This window comes from Capra hircus, chromosome 7 (assembly GCF_001704415.2).
Source record: "Capra hircus breed San Clemente chromosome 7, ASM170441v1, whole genome shotgun sequence".
Lineage (NCBI taxonomy): Eukaryota > Metazoa > Chordata > Mammalia > Artiodactyla > Bovidae > Capra > Capra hircus.
The window spans coordinates 76,243,712-76,264,417 of record NC_030814.1 but is presented as its reverse complement, the minus strand read 5'-3'; the positions used below and the strand labels follow the sequence as shown (position 1 = coordinate 76,264,417).

At 37.3% G+C, this 20,706-nt stretch overlaps 1 protein-coding gene across 1 annotated transcript in view; it reads right to left on the bottom strand.

Moving 5' to 3' along the window:
- Nucleotides 363-20,706, bottom strand: part of HSD17B4 (hydroxysteroid 17-beta dehydrogenase 4) — a 99,605-nt gene continuing 79,261 nt past the window's right edge. Inside the window, exons 21-24 of the mRNA XM_005682720.3 lie at nucleotides 20,198-20,284; nucleotides 18,598-18,736; nucleotides 9,515-9,642; nucleotides 363-897 (exon numbers count right to left, since the gene is read on the bottom strand). Of these exons, the coding sequence (XP_005682777.2) occupies nucleotides 808-897; nucleotides 9,515-9,642; nucleotides 18,598-18,736; nucleotides 20,198-20,284 (444 nt within the window). The 3' untranslated portion in view covers nucleotides 363-807. The remainder of the gene's footprint in view (nucleotides 898-9,514; nucleotides 9,643-18,597; nucleotides 18,737-20,197; nucleotides 20,285-20,706) is intronic.

The window sequence follows — 20,706 nt, the reverse complement described above, 5'->3', positions numbered from 1 at the left end:
AGTTCATCTTTCAGTGTCCTATCTTTTTGCCTTTTCATACTGTTCATGAAGTTCTCAAGGCAAGAATACTGAAGTGGTTTGCAATTCCCTTCTCCAGTGGACCACATCTTGTCAGAACTCTCCATCATGACATGTCCATCTTGGGTGGCCCTCATGGCATGGCTTAGTTTCATTTAGTTAGACAAGGCTGTGGGCCATGTGATAAGATTGGCTAGTTTTCTGTGATTGGGGTTTCAGTCTGTCTGCCCACTGATATCCTCTCTCAGAGCCTACTGTCTTACTGTTTTGTAAGTAGTTGATACTATAAATCAACGACTGCTAAATTTTTAAAGAAAATCTGAAAACACACAAAGACCTTTATCTTGCCTTAAAATGGAATTCTATTATAGCAACGTATGTAAATGAGTACAATACGAAAATTCATGTTAAAATTGGGGTATCAATAAATCAAAGAGAAAATAATGAAGTGTAAAAGACATCAAAGTAGCCTCTACTCATTTAATTTTCCTTACAACTTATAAATGCTATCCCAATTCTAAAGAGACTAGACTTGGGTGAAAAATTTTTATTATGAAGACATTGGTCTAAGGACAGAAGGATAATCATGTGCCAGCTTACAATTCCTTGTAAAAGTAATAACATGAAAAATTAGTAGAAAATAAAAATCTGGAAGTTATCTGGATTCTGAAAATGTTAAGCAATTCTCCCTGTACCTTAATTTTGATCATTTTTGCTGGATTATTTCTGCATATTTAGGCAAAGAGAGTATTTAATTTTTCTGTTGTAATTGAGAACATAGTACATCCTTCAGAGCTTGGCATAGTCTTTAAGAATCATCTGGAGCTTCTGGCTCAGCAAGATATTCCCTCTGGCCTTCAGTCTGCCACTAAAGAACGCCTGGAAAGGAGAAAGGGAAAACAGAGTACCAACCTTTGTTATATCACAGTTTCTATCTTTTTAAAAAAGATCATTGTTAAGACTGAATACAATTGAGTTAATAACTCCAGACAACAAAGGTAACTTTTATCTAGCAATGATAGTTTAATGATTATAGATAGCACCCAATTTTTAGATATCTAAGAAAAAATAACAATGTCTTGTATATTTTAGAAAACCATAGAATGGAAAGATCTGGTGGTTCTGCTTCAACCTATGCTATTGGCTTTAATCTATGTTCTTAAATGTGAATTTGAGACCATATGAATAAAAGGCTTTGCTGTATTACTAACAATAAAAACATTCAATTCAGAAATTTTAAAAACAGATTTAAAATATTTACTATATATTCATTAAACAGAAGGCCATATAGTGGCAAAATAAGATAGTCTAACAAAGTAGTACATAGATCCTGGGCTGTAGCATCAGAATGCCTGGGTTAAAATCTAGGCTCTGACACTAAGTGGAAGGTGAGCTTGGACAAACGACTTAACCTCTCTGAGCTCTGGCCTCCTTGTCTATTAAGAGTATGACAACAGCACCTAAACAGCAGCTTTGTTGTATGAGTTGAATGAAACAGTGTGTAAAGTTCTTTGCTTAGCGCCTGACATGGAGTAGGTACTAAACTCATTATTACAAGTAAAAGGCCATCATGTTAAAACACTAAGAGCTCCAGTTCTTTTCTGACCTGACAAAAGAAATCTGTGCAATTTCTCCTGTTCTACTCTGTTCAATTTCTACTGTTCACTAACAGTAAAATAAAAACAATAAAACACATATAGCTTAATGAGAAAATAAGATATGGAATATGAAGTGAAAAGAAGTCTCTAGATTTTTAGCTAGATTGAAAAAAATAATAATATCCATGCATACTTAACATTACAAAGCAGCCCCACAAATAAAATGTCACTTGAGAAGCAGAGCCATCAACCTGAACTGGGCATACCAGCAAAAGAGATGTTCAGAAAGCTTAAAAACATGCTCAAGACCATAGCACCAGCAACAAATAGGCCAGGACTTGAATTTGGGTGCTCTCTGCTTAACAGTGTCTCCTGATCATTAACTAGCAGCAACTTAATCTGCATACCAAATCCTCACCACCTGGAGGAAAAGCAAAAACTACTTAAACTTTCAATCCCAAAATTAATACAGGATAATTTCATTCAATCAAGATCAAGTGCCAAGCTTCCAAACTGGAGACTGGAATTTTAAAACTAAGACTGCTTTCACTGTGAAGCTACAGAAATGATGGTCTGCAACTCCTGCAGAGAGTCACTACTGAGACCTGCTTGCCAGGTGCTACAATCTGAGAGGGACTTACCAACCAGTAAGAACACCTATTTCCTTGAAGTAAGTACACCAATATTTGGTGGTTGCTATCGAGAAGAATTTTGTACATAAATCTCTGTTCCTAGTTGACTCTTAGAACAGGTTCCTAGAAGAAGAATTACTGAATCATGGCATTTAGATTTTCTTGACCATACTGCCATTATCATGGTTTTCAAACTTTGTTCCTCAGTGCACTAGGGCACTGCAGTGAACTCAAACACACTTTGGAGTATTTAAATTTTTTGAAGGAAATACAGTGACATTGGTCAAAGACAACACAAAAAACTACTCTTGTTTAGATCTATTTAATAAACTGAACCATTAGGTATTTCTTTTAGCCTAGAAATGCCATAAAACTTTTTTACTGAACTGTAAGTTGCCATAAAAGAAGTCAGGGAAACTCTCACAGTGCTTTCCAGAAAGATGGCATCAAATTAATATTCCTTCTAGCTATGTGTAAATTCTCTTATCCCAACATTAATAATACTATTTTTCCAATCTTTGAAAATCTGAGGCAAAAATGACATGCTTTAATTTGCATGTTTTAGATGCTGGGAAAAATTAGTCATTGTTCTCGTGTATGTTACTCATTTCTCTCTCTCTCATTAATTATTGGTTCATGTCTTTTGCTCATTTTTTTACACTGAGGTCTTGGTGTTGCTCATAGTTTTTATAGGTTATTGACACCAATATACTAGGTACCATCATTTTTTTCCCGAGGTTTATGGAATGTCTTATAGAGGGAGTCTGACAAGCAGAAGTTTTACATTTCTACACAGCCTAAACTACTATTATTGAGCTTATGTTCCTTATTTCTACCCTTGCTTTAATCTATTCAAGTATTAACTGAGAATCTAAAGTACCCTAGACAATATTTTATGCTAGAAAAGAGACATCTCTCCCTGTTCTCACAGTGCTAACATTACAATAGGGAAGTCAAAACAACAAAATGTGAACAAGTAATTAAAGACTTATAAATGCTATTAAGGAGGTTATGAAAAACTATAACAGGAGGGAACTACTCTGGATAAAACAAAGCCAGTCCTACAAAAAGACAGGGATTGAAATTCCAGAAAAGGCAAATATATAGACATTGAAGGAATAAAAATTGATGGGAAGAAACTAAGAGAAAGGCAATGTAAACTGATTTAGTATAATTGATATGGCAAGCAATGTAGGATGAGGCTGGGAGATGAGCAAGGGAAGCGTCACAAACAATATGATAACAGGTAGTTTAGATTTTATCTAAGTGCAAAAGAAAATCCTGGAGGTTTTTATCAGGTGGAATAACTGATAATCTGATTTTATTCTCAAGAGATTATTCTGGCTCCCGTGTGAACAGATTGGTGGAAAGGCAAGACTAAGTGTAGTTAAGACCAGTCAGAAAGCCAGGTGAGAGATGATGGAAACTAGGGTCATGATGATATCCCTAGTGATGAAGAGAAGAAAATGAATACTAAAGATATATTTTGGAGAAATAACAAACAGGATTAAGGATAGAAAGGATACAAAGGTAAAGAAAAAAGCCAAGACAATTCTTGTATTATTGAGCATACTAATTTCAGTAGACAGATAATTGTGCCATTTCCTGAAAACAGACTCGGGGGAGAAAATTAAATCACAAGTTCTAAATGGGGCATAATAAAGTGTCCCATCAGAGATGCAAGTAGAGAGTGGGTTATATCATTATGGAACTCAGAGAAGATGACTGAGTGAGACAATTAAATCTGCAAGATGACAACATATAGATGGCTCTAAATACCATAGGATAGATGGACTCATTTAGGATAGATGGACTCATTTAGGAGTATTATTTAGAGAAGAGTCCTGAAATGAGCTCTCAGAAATACCAAAACCCAATGGCTTGGGGGTAAAAGAAGAAGACACCACAGGATATTAAGAATAGCCAAAGGTGGAAAAAGCAAAATGGGAAAATAAGGTGTCATAAAAGGCATGGATGAAATTATTTCAAAAAGTTGGTGGTTAACTGAGTTAAATGCTACTAAAAGGCTGAGACAGACCTAGACAGAGAAATATTCACTGGACTTAGGAGTTTTACGGTGTAGTATGTCAAGGCTTTATATTGTCACCTTGCTTATTTAATTTATATGCAGGGTACATCATGAGAAAAGCTGAGCTGGAAGAAGCACAAGCTGGAATCAAGATTGCCAGGAGAAATATCAATAATCTCAGATATGCAGATGACACCACCCTTATGGCAGAAAGTGAAGAGGAACTAAAAAGCCTCTTGATAAGAGTGAAAGAGGAGAGTGAAAAAGTTGGCTTAAAGCTCAACATTCAGAAAACAAAGATCATGGCATCTGGTCCCATCACTTCATGGGAAAGAGATGGGGAAACAGTGGAAACAGTGTCAGACTTTATTTTTGGGGGCTCCAAAATCACTGCAGATGGTGACTGCAGCCATGAAATTAAAAGACGCTTACTCCTTGGAAGGAAAGTTATGACCAACCTAGATAGCATATTCAAAAGCAGAGACATTACTTTGCCAACTAAGGTCCGTCTAGTCAAGGCTATGGTTTTTCCAATGGTCATGAATGGATGTGAGAGTTGGACTGTGAAGAAAGCTGAGCGCAGAAGAATTGATGCTTTTGACCTGTGGTGTTGGAGACAACTCTTGAGAGTCCCTTGGACTGCAAGGAAATCCAACCAGTCCATTCTGAAGGAGATCAGTCCTGGGATTTCTTTGGAAGGACTGATGCTGAAGCTGAAACTCCAGTACTTTGGCCACCTCATGCGAAGAGTTGACTCATTGGTAAAGACTCTGATGCTGGGAGGGATTGGGGGCAGGAGGAGAAGGGGACGACAGAGGATGAGATGGCTGGATGGCATCACCGACTCGATGGATGTGAGTCTGAGCGAACTCCAGGAGATGGTGATGGACAGGGAGGCCTCGCGTGCTGCGATTCATGGGGTCACAAAGAGTCAGACACGACCAAGTGACTGAACTGACTGAACTGATGGTGTCATGCCTTATGTTTAAGTCTTCAAGTCCTTTTGAGTTTATTTTTAACCTTTTTTTTAAATGTAGCCACTATGTAATTTTTGATTACATATGTGGCTCACATTTTTATATGGGGCTTCACCTCTTAGCTCAGATGGTAAGGAATCTGCCTGCAACACAGGAGACCCAGGTTCAATCCCTAAGTCGGGAAGATTTCCTGAAGAAGGGAATGGCTACCTACTCCAGTATTCTTGCCTGGAGAATCCCATGATTTCAATTATGTATGTAGCTCACATTGTATGTCTAACGTGTCTAATATTAAAACCAGGACAGCACTGGTATAGACAATTCTTTTGTAAAAAGGAAAAAGATTTGATATGGCATGCTGGATGGGGATTGCTTTAAGATCCGTGTTAGCTTGCCTCTGTGCTGTAGGACACTTACATCATGAAATGAAAGAGAATGATGTAGAAAAAAGCAGAAGGAGAGCAACAATGACTTTTAAGTAGATACTTGGATGAGAAATGAAGACGTCTTTGACAGAAAGAGGGAGACTTCCTTCAATGTAATATACAGGAAAAAAAGAAGATCAATGCAGATGCTGATGGGATTCTCTGATAGCTCAGATGCTAAAGAATCCACCTGCGATGTGGGAGACCCAGGTTTGATCCCTGGGTCGGGAAGATCCCCTGGAGAAGGGATGGCTACCCACTCCAGTATTCTTGCCTGAAGAATTCCATGGACAGAAGAGCCTGGCAGGCTATAGTTCATGGGATCACAAAGAGTCAGATACGATAAGCAACTAATACACACACATGTAAATGCCAATAGAATAGATCTGGTGATAGGAAAGTAAATATTTTCATCTGAGGTCTTTCTTTTTTTTCCCCAAAGAAGCATGAAGAAAGGTCAGCAGCTAAAGACAAATATGAAAAACACATCTCAGACAATAGGAATGGAAGCTTAGTGGAAAATCACGGTAAGATTGCTAGACAGTGCTTAAAGACTATTTGAAATTTGTAATCAAAATTTGGGGCTTCCCTGGTGGCTTAGTGATAAAGAACCCGCTGGCCAATGCAGGAGATGCAGGTCCAATTCCTGGGTCATAAAGATTCCCTTGGAGAAGGAAATGGCAACCCACTCCAGGATTCTTACCTGGACAATCCCATGGACAAAGGAACCTGGTGGGTTACAGTCCATGGAGTCGCAAAAGAGTTGGACGTGGCTTAGCAAATAAACAACAAAAATCAAAATTTTAAAGGGAATCCAACTTGTCTAGTTGTACGGTTTTCCTCCTAACTCCTTCCTCTATTCTGGTACAGATAGAAAGATGGCAGAGAGTAGAATTAAAATAGGGTGGAATTTTCCACCCAAGTAAGATGACAGATATACAGGGAGATGAGGATATTTTCAAGGGAGATATTATGATGGACCACAAAATCTAAGCTGAACAAGAAGAGACGAAAAGACAGAATGGTGTTGACAGACACAAAGTGGTGGTGTCAACAAACTGGAGGCGTCTGAAGTTCAACAGCAATAGTAAGACTCACAAAACAAAAACAAGCAAGGGATGGTATTGGAAAATGGTGATGTTTTGAAATAGATATTGGAATTTGTACATTTTATGCTTCCAATAAAGACAAAAGCTGATACAGAATGGACTGAAAGATAATTTGAAATAGTATCAATAAACTAAGAGTCATCTGGTTAGAGAAGTCATTTTTATGAATGCTGAAGGAAGCCACCAAGGTTGACAAGAGTTGGTGCAGAGAGAGACTGTACACTAGGATCTGTTTGACAGCTGAAGAACAGGGGTGATGGCACCAAGCTGGGGCAGAACATAACTGAGCCAAGTGAGTTTAGAAAACCTCTAGTATTAATTAGAACTTCTATAAAGACTAGATCTTTGAGAATAATAAACAGCTATGTTTTTGTCAAGTTTTGCCTCTGCTTTAATTATTTCACATTTAATTCCATTCTGTCTGGTATTGACAGAATGGTACACAGAATGACACAAAGCACTATCGTTTACTATGCAACTTCCCAGTATCATTCACCCCCAAAGACCTGATATTCCTAATGATTATATAAATGTTACAAAAGGTTTCCCTAAATCCTACATTTAATCCTTTAAAGGCATATCAAGTATATCTTACAAAAGAACACTTAATTATTCACCGAGTAGCCATAATGACCTTTATTTCTTTTTGTCATTGAAACATTTATTTATTTTATTTATTTTTTAATTTTATTTTTACTTTATTTTACTTTACAATACTGTATTGGTTTTGCCATACATTGACATGAATCCACCACGGGAGTACATGCGTTCCCAAACATGAACCCCCCTCCCACCTACCTCTCCATAACATCTCTCTGAGTCATCCCTGTGCACCAGCCCCAAGCATCCTGTATCCTGCATCGGACATAGACTGGCGATTCATTTCTTACATGATAGTATACATGTTTCACAATCCAGAGCTCAACAGCTTCCTATCACATATAAGATCTAAACTCCTCACCAACATCTACAAGGTCCAGTATGATTAACCCATACCTACTTTTCCCTCTTCCCCTCATGTCTCTCTCCCCACTGCTCATTTTGTTGGCCTCCTCACAGTTATTATATCCAATAAGCAGAGCCACTGGTGCCTCCAGCCTTTGCACTGGTTGTTTCTTTAGCCTTATGGTTCATTTCCTCATCTTCACTTTGTTCAGGTCTCTATCAAGTCTTTTTGGACAACCCTATCTAAAATAGTGCCTCCATCCTGTCACATTCTAATCCAAGAGTTGGCAAACTACAGCCCAAAGGCCAAAACCAGTCTGTTGCCTGTTTTCGGTCATAAACAAATTTGATTGGAACTCAGCTACATCCATTGGTTATATATATACATATATATAATCCATGCTACTTTAACTCTATAAATGGCAGAACCAAATAGGTGCAACAGAGACCATCTGACCTGCAAAGCTTAGAATATTTACAATGGGACCCTTTACAGAAAAAGTTTGCCAACCACTACTGTAACCCACAACTCTGACTTATTTTTCTCCGTATTTGAAATTATATTTCTTTTCCATTTCCCTCTAGAACTAAGCTCTGCCCAGAAGGGGCACTGTCTTGTTTAGCCACATCAAGCACCCAAATAAAAGGAGGTACTAAATAAATTCCTGGGAAAGAATTAACTGAGAGCTCACCCAGTACCTGGCATTATAGTAAGCTCTTCATGAATATTAGTGGATTTAGTTATCATCCATTTAGTTATTTGGGATTATCATTATTCATTTTACAATGAGAAAATTAAGGTTTAGAGAGTAGATGTAAGAGCTAAGATTGAAACTCAGGTTTATCTGATCCCAAAAGAATGTATTTTTAACCACGATACAACGTTATAATTCTTTTTAAACTAGTCTTTCAATCAAGGAAATTGAACATTTTATCCTTTATTCAAATTGTCCTGTAACTTGTAAAGTTGTATTGTTTTCTGCAAATAAGCACTGTGCTTTTATTGTTTTGGTACTCACTGGTACTTGGAAGTTTGGGCAGTTATTATAAACAAATTTTTTAAATTATATCTTCTGGTTGGTGTTGCTGCTATGTGAAAGCTATTTTAAAATAATTACTGTGCAATCAACCATTTGTTTGAACTCCTCTGATATAAGAATAATATGATCTTCTTGGGATTTCTAGCTACATAATCATGATTCAAAAATCACAAAATTTCCTCCTCCCTTCTAGTTGCTACATCAGTTACTTTAATTTTGTGTGTCTGTGGATTACCCAGAGGTTTTAGAACAATATTAACTCATAATGGTCAGTGAAGGTACTCTTGTTTTAATCATGATTTTCTACCGAAATGTCTCTAAATGTTTTACCCTCAGGAAGATACTGGCTATTATGTTCCATCTTTCTATTTTCAGTTTACCATGATGATTAAGACAAGTTCTTAATCTTATATATCAGGGAAGAATGTCTAATTTTATGAAATATCATATGGTTTTTCACCTCTGAACTAATCACAATAAATTAAAAGGTCTAGATATGAGTTTTATGTTGTTTATCTGCTGAAGAAGAATTTCACTCAAAACTTTATTTTTAACAAGTTATTGACTGAAAAACTCCATTAGAAAAATATATGATCTGTCAACTTGAATACTGCTATCAACTCTTTCTTCAGAGTTGTAAAAAATCTGTCTTATAAATTAGAATTTTGGAGTCAGCCAAAAACTGCAACTGTCAAATAGGAAAAAATAATGACTAATAAATAAACATTGTAAGAACTTTACCTTCTGAGGATCAAGCTTGCCCAAGACTACTTCCATGAAATCTTCATCTGAAAGTGTGATGGTTACATCAGCAGAGCCTTTTGCAGGGCCTTGATACACTTTTCCAGAACCAGTTTTCAGGTCAATAGCTGGGGAAAATAGGAAGAAACCAATATCAGTCATTTTATCTTTACAACTTGAGACTAAAATGAACCAGATAAATGCAGACATCTTTAATAGTTTCAGAGTTACTGTGGTGTTTATTCTACATTATATATTACATATCACTTAGAAAAATTTTTTAAATCATTTATTTTTTGAGATGTCCTTTTTATAAAGAATATGATTTTCAAAAGAATCAAATCAATAATAGTTTTCCTTCATTGAAGAAGTTTACACAATACAGAGATTTGAAAAGTGAATCAATGTAGAATAATATAATGAAGTTAAGAGGTTGGAAGTTATATGATTAAGGTCTTTAGATTCAAATAAAGACTCTATAGTCAATAAAAGAAGAAACTGGAATTTTAAAACAACTGCATATTGGTTGGGGTTGGGGAAGGGAATGCACACTCATCACTTTCCAATAACTTGAATTCATCAAAGGTTCTTCCATATGAATTAAATGATAGTAAAATTAAAAATTTTAAAGTATTTCAATTAGTCATGTATTTATAAAATGCTTATTGTCCTAACTGTTGTGAATAAATGTTAAAATTAAAATCTTTTCCCTTAACTATTTTGGATAGCAGGATTAAGTGTCCCAGAAACAGGCTGGGTAACTGGAAAAGATCTTAAAAATTTACCTCCTTCATTGCTCTCTGTATAGCACAGAGCTTTACGTTAAAGTTACATTTTACAAAGTTTTCATTGTCATACATGTGACCAAGACCACTCATCCAGAAAGGCCAATTCCACTCATCCAGCTTTAGCCTCTTGAATGTGCTTTCTCTACTATTGCAAAGAAGCTATGATCACATCACTCTCCCTAAGAGTGTGTAGGGAACTCCCAACTTAGGATCAAGAAAAGATACACACATGTAAGAAAAATTATAGAGACTTGTTAGCCAAGTTCTGCTGCAAAGACAGAATTAAATTACTCCCACTGTCCACAGAAGATAATTTTGCCAACTAAACTAAACTAAAAAAAAATAACATGACTACTAACGGTTACCTTGGGGAGGAGAAAGGGTAAGAAGGGGAACTTTTTGCTTTGTTTCACTCACTTCATTGTTTAGTTTCTTCTATGGTTCTCAGACAATATGCAAGATACTAGGAATAAGGCGTGAAGAACAAAGGCTCTGTTCTTACTGGCACATACATATTACAAACATGTTTTTCCATGTTATTTGTGTAGTTAAAAACAAAAGTAGAATAACAGAAGGAGGAAGGCAGGCAAGGAAGGAGCAGGGAGAGAATAATAGGGGGTCAGAGGGTAGAAAGGAAAGACTAAAGAAAAGCAAACCTCTGACATTCAACAGATACTGTTTTAATTCTTCACAAGTGAGTCTAAGGCCCACTGCATGCACTAGTCTTGCTCAGGAATAAAACCAGACTCACACAATCTTAATACTTCAGTGTGGAGTAAATCTCTTAGCTAATGAAGGCCCTTCCAATGAAGTGCTATCTACCTGCCCGCTCACTCACTTGGTTTTACTTGCTGCTTCACAGCCAGATTCTCATAAAGCAATAAAACTTTTTTCTGTGGAAAGCTAATAACTAGTGCTGATAAACAAAAAGAGGGCTAAAAAGGGGAAAGTTCTTAGCAAGAAGACTAGCCTCTGTCAGACCACCTCAGCCCAGCAAGGCAGAGACCACACTGGTCCTCGCTCAGGCAAACCCCCAGCTCCTACATGACCAAGCACAACAGGCCTCAGAGGGGCCTAACCTTAAAAGACACAATGAAGATGCCTCCTTCTCCACAGCCAAAACCAAGCCTTGTACCAGAACTCTCCTCATTCTCTTTAGACACACACTAACTTGGTTGTTAAAAATCCCGACACAGACACACCTCTGCCCAGCGATTCACTATTCGTGTTGTCTGGATGGCGAGATACAGGAAGGAGCTGGGAAGATGGGCACAGTCCAGGATCTCTAGATTGGGATGCATCTTTCAGGCCACTGAGCGCAAACCTCTTGGCTTCTAGACTTGCTTAAGGGTAGTCACTCTATGTAACTCCAGTTCCACAGGTGAACAAAGTAGCTGAGCCTGATCTCTCTAAACAGGTTTGCCATAATATGAACAAGGCTGGGGCAACTAAAATGTTTATAAAAACAGTTTAAAAACAGCTCGCAAAAAAAAAAAAAAGAAAAAGGTATTCCCTAAGTCAAGGTATTTAGTCACCTATTTTATGTCATTAAGCACCAAGATGCAAAAAAGAGATGCCAACGTGGAATTATCTTCTGAGCCAGCAGGGAAGTCCCATAAAAAACATGGTAAGCCAAAAATCTTAGGTACTTTCTACTGCTGCCAGCTCTGATTTAGTTCAGTGACACAGACTACAAGAAAACCATTAGAATTGAAAAAAAGATACACACAGTTTAGAATCAAATCAAAGACAGATAACTAAAGAGAATAATGAACACTTTCAGAGAAAGCTTCAAGATCCAATTTGATTGTTAGCTTTGAATAAATTAGGACCTGAAGAAGATAAATAAAATAACAAATAAACAAAAGCCACAGGCATCAATTATAAGTAAGTATTAATAGGATTCAAATATTCCCATTTTGAGGTGGAATATAAGAAAAAACCCTTTGCCTAGGTTAATAAAAGGCAATTACTAAATGTAAGCACATTTTCTAATACTGTCTACAAGGCAAGCGACATTAAGATAAGGTGAAAATATTAATTGGTCATTGAACTATATTTAAGAAAATTATCATATTTGTCAGAATGAATCACTTGTATATTTTATAAATCTCTACAGAGTTCTATTCTGCCAACTGTGAGACACACAATTCCAGCAACTTTTCTCACTCTTGTCTCATTCCTTTCCATGACCAGTATCTTCAAAAATTCTGTGCTTTATATTTATAACTCAACATGTAATATAGTTTCATCTATAGGGAAAAGGTAGAATTCCGTCATAGATAGACAGAAGGAAGGACAGAACGAAGAAAGAAAGGCCAGTGCTGATACCTACATATCGCTGTTAATTGATACAGATTTTTAGAAAAAAAAAAAAAGACACTGAAATTTGGTGTCTGAAGACCACTTTAGTATTCTTGCCTTGAGAACCCAATGAACAGTATGAAAAGGAAAAATGATAGGATACTAAAAGAGGAACTCCCCAGGTCAGTAGGTGCCCAATATGCTACTGAGATCGGTGGAGAAATAACTCCAGAAAGAATGAAGGGATGGAGCCAAAGCAAAAACAACACCCAGTTGTGGATGTGACTGGTGATAGAAGCAAGGTGCGATGCTGTAAAGAGCAATATTGCATAGGAACCTGGAATGTCAGGTCCATGAATCAAGGCAAATTGGAAGTGGTCAAACAGGAGATGGCAAGAATGAATGTCGACATTCTAGGAATCAGCTAACTAAAATGGACTGGAATGGGTGAATTTAACTCAGATGACCAGTATATCTACTACTGCAGGCAGGAATCCCTTAGAAGAAATGGAGTAGCCATCATGGTCAACGAAAGAGTCCAAAATGCAGTACTTGGATGCAATCTCAAAAATGACGGAATGATCTCTGTTCATCTCCAAGGCAAACCATTCAATATCACGGTAATCCAAGTCTATGCCCCAACCAGTAATGCTGAAGAAGCTGAAGCTGAACGGTTATATGAAGACCTACAAGACTTTTTAGAATGAACACCCAAAAAAGATGTCCTTTTCATTATAGGGGACTGGAATGCAAAAGTAGGAAGTCAAGAAACACCTGGAGTAACAGGCAAATTTGGCCTTGGGATACGGAATGAAGTAGGGCAAAGGCTAATAGAGTTTTGCCAAGAAAATGCACTGGTCATAGCAAACACCCTCTTCCAACAACACCAGAGAAGACTCTACACATGGACATCACCAGATGGTCAACACCAAAACAGATTGATTATATTCTTTGCAGCCAAAGATGGAGAAGCTCTATACAGTCAACAAAAACAAGACCAGGAGCTGACTGTGGCTCAAATCATGAACTTTTTATTGCCAAATTCAGACTGAAATTGAAGAAAGTAGGGAAAACCGTTAGACCATTCAGGTATGACCTAAATCAAATCCTTTATGATTATACAGTGGAAGTGAGAAATAGATTTAAGGGACTAGATCTGATAGATAGAGTACCGGATGAACTATGGATGGAGGTTCGTGACATTGTACAGGAGACAGGGATCAAGACCATCCCCATGGAAAAGAAATGCAAAAAAGGCAAAATGGCTGTCTGAGGAGGCCTTACAAATAGCTGTGAAAAGAAGAGAAGTGAAAAGCAAAGGAGAAAAGGAAAGATATAAGCATCTGAATGCAGAGTTCCAAAGAATAGCAAGAAGAGGTAAGAAAGCCTTCCTCAGCGATCAATTCAAAGAAATAGAGGAAAACAACAGAATAGGAAGGACTAGAGATCTCTTCAAGAAAATGAGAGATACCAAGGGAACATTTCATGCAAAGATGGGCACAATAAAGGACAGAAATGGTAAGGACCTAACAGAAACAGAAGATATTAAGAAGAGGTGGCAAGAATACACGGAAGAACTATACAAAAAACATCTTCACGACCAAGATAATCACGATAGTGTGATGACTCACCTTGAGCCAGACATCCTGGAATGTGAAGTCAAGAGGGCCTTAGAAAGAATCACTAGGAACAAAGCTAGTGGAGGTGATGGAATTCCAGTTGAGCTGTTTCAAATCCTGAAAGATGATGCTGTCAAAGTGCTGCACTCAATATGCCAGCAAATTTGGAAAACTCAGCAGTGGCTTCAGGACTGGAAAAGGTCAGTTTTCATTCCAATCCCAAAGAAAGGCAATGCCAAAGAATGCTCAAACTACCACACAATTGCACTCATCTCACATGCTAGTAAGGTAATGCTCAAAATTCTGCAAGCCAGGCTTCAGCAATACATGAACCGTGAACTTCCAGATGTTCAAGCTGGATTTAGAAAAGGCAGAGGAACCAGAGATCAAATTGCCACATCCACTGGATCATGGAAAAATCAAGAGAGTTCCAGAAAAACATCTATTTCTGCTTTATTGACTATGCCAAAGCCTTTGACTGTGTGGATCACAATAAACTGTGGAAAATTCTAAAAGAGATAGAAATACCAGACCACCTGACCTGCCTCTTGAGAAACCTATATGCAGGTCAAGAAGCAACAGTTAGAGCTGGACATGGAACAACAGACTGGTTCCAAATAGGAAAGGGAGTACGTCAAGGCTATATATTGTCATCCTGCTTTTTTAACTTCTATGCAGAGTACATCATGAGAAACGCTGGGCTGGAAGAAGCACAATCTGGAATCAAGATTGACAGGAGAAACATTAATAACCTCAGATATGCAGATGACACCATCCTTATGGCAGAAAGTGAAGAGGAACTAAAAAGCCTCTTGATGAAAGTGAAAGAGAGTGAAAAAGTTGGCTTAAAGCTCAACATTCAGAAAACGAAGATCATGGCATCTGGTCCCATCACTTCATGGGAAACAGATAAGGAAACAGTGGAAACAGTGTCAGACTTTATTTTGGGGGGCTCCAAAATCACTGAAGATTGTGACTGCAGCCATGAAATTAAAAGACACTTACTCCTTGGAAGAAAAGTTATGACCAACCTAGATAGCATATTCAAAAGCAGAGACATTACTTTGCCGACTAAGGTCCGTCTAGTCAAGGCTATGGTTTTTCCTGTGGTCATGTATGGATGTGAGAGTTGAACTGTGAAGAAAGCTGAGCGCTGAAGAATTGATGCTTTTGAACTGTGGTGTTGGAGAAGACTTTTGAGAGTCCCTTGGACTGCAAGGAGATCCATCCAGTCCGTTCTGAAGGAGATTAGCCCTGGGATTTCTTTGGAAGGAATGATGCTGAAGCTGAAACTCCAGTACTGGCCACCTCATGAGAAGAGTTGACTCACTGGAAAAGACTCTGATGCTAGGAGGGATTGGGGGCAGGAGGGGAAGGGGACGACAGAGGATGAGATGACTGGATGGCATCACTGACTCAATGGACGTGAATCTGAGTGAACTCCGGGAGTTGGTGATGGACAGGGAAGCCTGGCGTGCTGGGAATCATGGGGTCACAAAGAGTCGATCACGACTGAGCTACTGAACTGAACTGAAATACATATTACATGTTTGGCTTCCTTTATCCCCTTCTGAATTAACTTCCTATAAGCACAAATGTCTTCCGGAAGGACAAACACCAAAAATGTTAACTGTGAGTAGTGGGATTATACATCAGTATTTCCCACTTTATACTTATATATACCAAAATTTACATAATGAAAATACAGTCCCTAAAAGCAATAGGAATTGTCATATTAAAAAGAAACCTGTATGAAACCAAAATCACTTGAGCAAAACTTCAAAATGTTTTCTAGGAATATATAATAGAAGACGGTCTCAAAAAGTTTCAGTTGATTTAGAGATACATCTTTAATACTTTGGTATTAACAAACATTTACAGTGATCTTTGGTTGTAATAAGGAATAAAACAGTCTGATTTACATGGTACTTAAACAGGCACTCTAAAACAGTAATCTTAGAATAAAAACAATAAAAATCTATAAAATAGTAGTTTCTACTGTGCAAGTAAAATCCTAAACCTAAAGATTTTTTTTCTTAAAAAAAAAAGTCTGTATAGACACATTATCTGCATGCTATGTAGTGAACAAATAATGAATGAAGATAGTTCATACCATCAGCTGTGGGACTTGCAGAAGCACAGCCTACAATCCTCGCTTTCAGGTACCACCATAGTATACTGCTATACTCATAGTAGTATACTATGAGAAGGATTACAACCAGGCTTGAGATGGGCCTAAAAGTTTCTATGGTCCTAGAGTATAAATAAGCCAGTCACAGGCCACTTCATGGAGCCCCTCAGCATTCCAGGGGCTCCTTAGCCCATCTTAACTACATGAGATCTCACTGTAATAGTTCATGATTATGAAGGAAGGGGAAAATCCTTGAGCTAAAAACTATTCTGAATGCTCCCTATACCACATTGGTAGATAGATGCTTGACTACAAATAAAAGGATCCTATCACTTGGGACTTAGAGACAAAACACATGAAAATCCAAAAATTTTCAGCGAACATTCACTGGGATACCATATTTCTCCAGCATCTCTAGAGATTAGAATATTTTATAAAATAAACATATAGTTAGAATATAAAGAAAGAATGCTCTACAGATCAAAGTAAGGCTAGAATAGTCTATAAAATAAAGGTAAAGAAACGATGGTGAAAGTTTATTAATGGCATGTTTCATGATTCAAAATATGAATGGCTGTCAGCTATGGAATGAATGTTAGTATCCCTCCAAAATTCATATGTTGAAACCCTAATCTCCAAACAATGATGGTATTTAGAAACAGCTTTTTGGAGGCGATTAGGTTTAGATGAGGTCATAAGAGTAGAGCCTCCATAATGGGATTAGTGTCTCTCTCTAAGAAGAGACATGAGAGAGATGATCTTTCTCTCTGCCTTGTGGGGAAACAGTAGGAAGGAAGCTATCTGCAACCCAGGAAGAGGGGTCTCTCCAGAACCCAACCCTGCTGGAACCCTCACACTGGACCTACCAGCCTCCTCACTATAAGAAAGTAAGTTTCTGCTCTTTAACCTACCCAGTAGATAGTATATTTGTTACAGCATCCTGAACTAAGATACCCTCATTGTTAGAAGCAATGGCTTCTCAGTCTGTATGATTGACGATGAGAAAGAGAATGGATGTATACTCACTTCACTGTCCTTTCACCTATAGAGAAACACAGTGAAACCTGAAAAAGCTACACATTTTTCTGTCACGACATAGACACTGGATACTTAAAAACATGCTGACAGATCTGGCTGACTAGCAAAGCGAGTCCACAAAAGTGTTAGTGCTTTTATTATGTGGACATAAAAAAAGAGAAAATTTTCTAATCTAGAAAAATATTTTTACTCATCTTTAGTAATTTCACCTTACCTTCCCCAACTTTACTTTAAGAATTAAATTAAAATTGGACCCTGCAGTCTCTTAATAGGCCACAGAACAGAAAAGTTTGTGCCATGATTAAGAATGTAGTTACACAACAGATACAAAAGATATGGCAAAAAATATTTCTTCTCCCTTTCTCTCTTTAACACCTAACTCTTCTTTCTTCATAAGGAGCTCCATCTTTTGGAGCTCCATGTAAGTGAATGGAAGCATGACTGCTTTCTCTCTGCAGCAACTTGGCTTATACTGGATACCTTGCCAGGTTGCTAATGGCACTCTGATAGTACCTTTGATTGCCAGTTTTATATACTAAGAAAATAGTTATGATTTTATACTGATAATTAAGGGTGGTAATCCAAAATGTTAATTTGGAGGAGGGAGGAAGAAAAATTATTTTAAAGCTGTTAAAATATAATGATAATTACTCAAAATTTTAAAATATTTCATTTAACTTGATGTACTTTCTTTATGTTTAAGAGGAATTTGAAGATTAAAGAAGCATACAGCTAAGGCAACTGTTTAAAGTACTAATTTTGGGTGTTACAATGAAATCTTCAAAACAGATTATTTTCATTTTAATTAATTTTTTTCATCTCTAAAAAACATACATGTCTGAGGGCCATGAAACCCATTGAACATGAAAGTTGCTCATTCATGTCTGACTCTTTGCAACCCCATGGACTATACAGTCCGTGGAATTCTCCAGGACAGAATACTGGAGTGGGTAGCCTTTCCCTTTTCCAGGGGATCTTCCCAACCCAGGGATCAAACCCAGGTTTCCTGCATTGCAGGCGGATTCTTTACCAGCTGAGCCACAAGAGAAGCCCATGAAACTCGTTATTTCCCATTTAAAAAAACCACAAAACACCTTACTGAAGAAGGTACCTACCTTCAAAGAGACAGGCTTTAGTTATAACAAGGATACTTTATTCCTATTGACTAGAGTTATCTTAGAATATTATAGGGACAGGACTTACTCCACTTGGCTGCAGTATTTTCACCCTTAGTGATATGCCACTCAAACACAGCACCAACTTTCTTTACCACCTCTTGCCCAATACCCTGAAGGCGGCGACCTATTTCTTCAAACACAAAGGTACTCTGAAGCCCCGCACCCTAGCAAAAACAGAAAAGATAATCAATTCATTTTAAAAGATACGTAAAAAATGACTCAAGGGGAAAAACTATCACAAAATCAATGGGCAATAAGGTAATTTTTTTAAAAACCTGCACATAAATAAGGCAAACTGGTTTTTGTTACCCTACTCTTCTTTCACACCTTTCTATTTATTTATGTCATCCAGAACCTCGATCACCTTAATAAAAGAATTTTACTTTTATCAGAATTCAGAAGTAATATTTTACAAGTAGACTAGGAACTAACTTAACAACTTTTATCCTAATAGACTTCAGCAGGAAGATACTGGACAAATTAATCAACTTCTGTGATCTCATTTCTTCATTTGTAAAATGAGACTAAATTACATGAAACTTGAATTTCTTTCTAGCTCTAAAATTTCTTACGTTTTTGATCTTAGATTCTTTTTAAAGAGATTTTAATTTTCATTCAGTTATGTGATAATATGGCTAATGAAACACAAATATCATGGATTTGAAAACTTCAACATTACAAAGTTAATATTCTGGAGACAGAATATAAATATTTTTATTAATTTCAGCATGTTAATAGACAGTAATACAAATGTTTTAATAATATATATATGCTACTGCTTTTATATATGCACTGAATACTTTATACAAATTTTTAAATTGAAAAAAAGGTACAAGATATTTAACTTTTTAACCTTTCTCCAAAATACTATTTACTTAAGATTTCTTATTAAACAAGTGATTTATTTACTCTAAAACTAGAAAACCAATTATATTCTCTTAAAAGATACTCTAGCATCACCACAAAAAATGTTTTTTAGAAATTTGTAATTTTCAAAATATTCCTTTTCTTCCAAGCAGTTCTGAATTAATGGTCTCTAATTCAAGAACTGTTCTTGCCTAGAGAATCCCAGGGACGGGGGAGCCTGGTGGGCTGCCGTCTATGGGGTCGCACAGAGTCGGACACGACTGAAGTGACTTAGCAGCAGCAGCAGCAGCAGTTCAAGAATTAAGAATCTTTCATAGCTCTGAATTTTCTAAAGTAGACTGAACACTCTTAAAGTGATCTCAACTGAAATTCATAAATCAGGCTATAACTTGGATGCTGTGCTGTGCTCAGTCGCTCAGTCCTGTCAGGCTCTTTGTGACCCCATGGACTATAGCCCGCCAGGCTCCTCTGTCCATGGGAATTCTCCAGGCAAGAATACTGGAGTGGGTTGCCATGCCCTCCTCCAATGGATCTTCCCAAGCCAAGGGATCAAACCCAAGTGTCCTGCACTGGAGGCAGATTCTTTCTGTCTGAGCCACCAGGGAAGCCCAAGAATACTGGAGTGGGTAACTATCCCTTCTCCAGGGGATCTTCCTAACCCTGGAATCAAACCAGGGCCTCCTGCATTGCAGGTGGATTCTTTATCAGCTGAGCTACCAGAGAAGGCCATGACTTGGATATCAGTGGTTATAACCTACCTCAGATGGTGTCTTAGCTGAAATAGCAGACGCTGGCACAAGATCCACATATGCATTTGAAATGACGATGTCTCCAGTTCCTTGGACCTTATAAAGGGTATGGGGGGGGTGGGGCGGAAAACAGCTCACTCTGATGAGGCCAATGAAAATGAAATTTTATTGTGAAACACTATGAAGTAAGAAATTCACATTTTTCTTCATATGAAAGAGAAAATTATCCAAATTAAATAAATAGTTCATAAATTAAATGTCAAAAGGAATAAACATGAAAGCTTACTGACTTACTAAAATTGTAATTAACCCTAACCATAGAATCTACTGAAGCCTTTCTCAAAAATACTTATGACCAGGTCCCATCTCCAAAGATTCCAATTTAAATGGTCTGAGGTAGAGTCTGAGCATTGGTATTTGGAGGATTTATTTTGCAATATAAGTATGTCTAGTGGGGAGCCAGGATGAGAATTACTTAATTCTTATAAATAGTAAAAGGCATGGCACAAAATTCACAT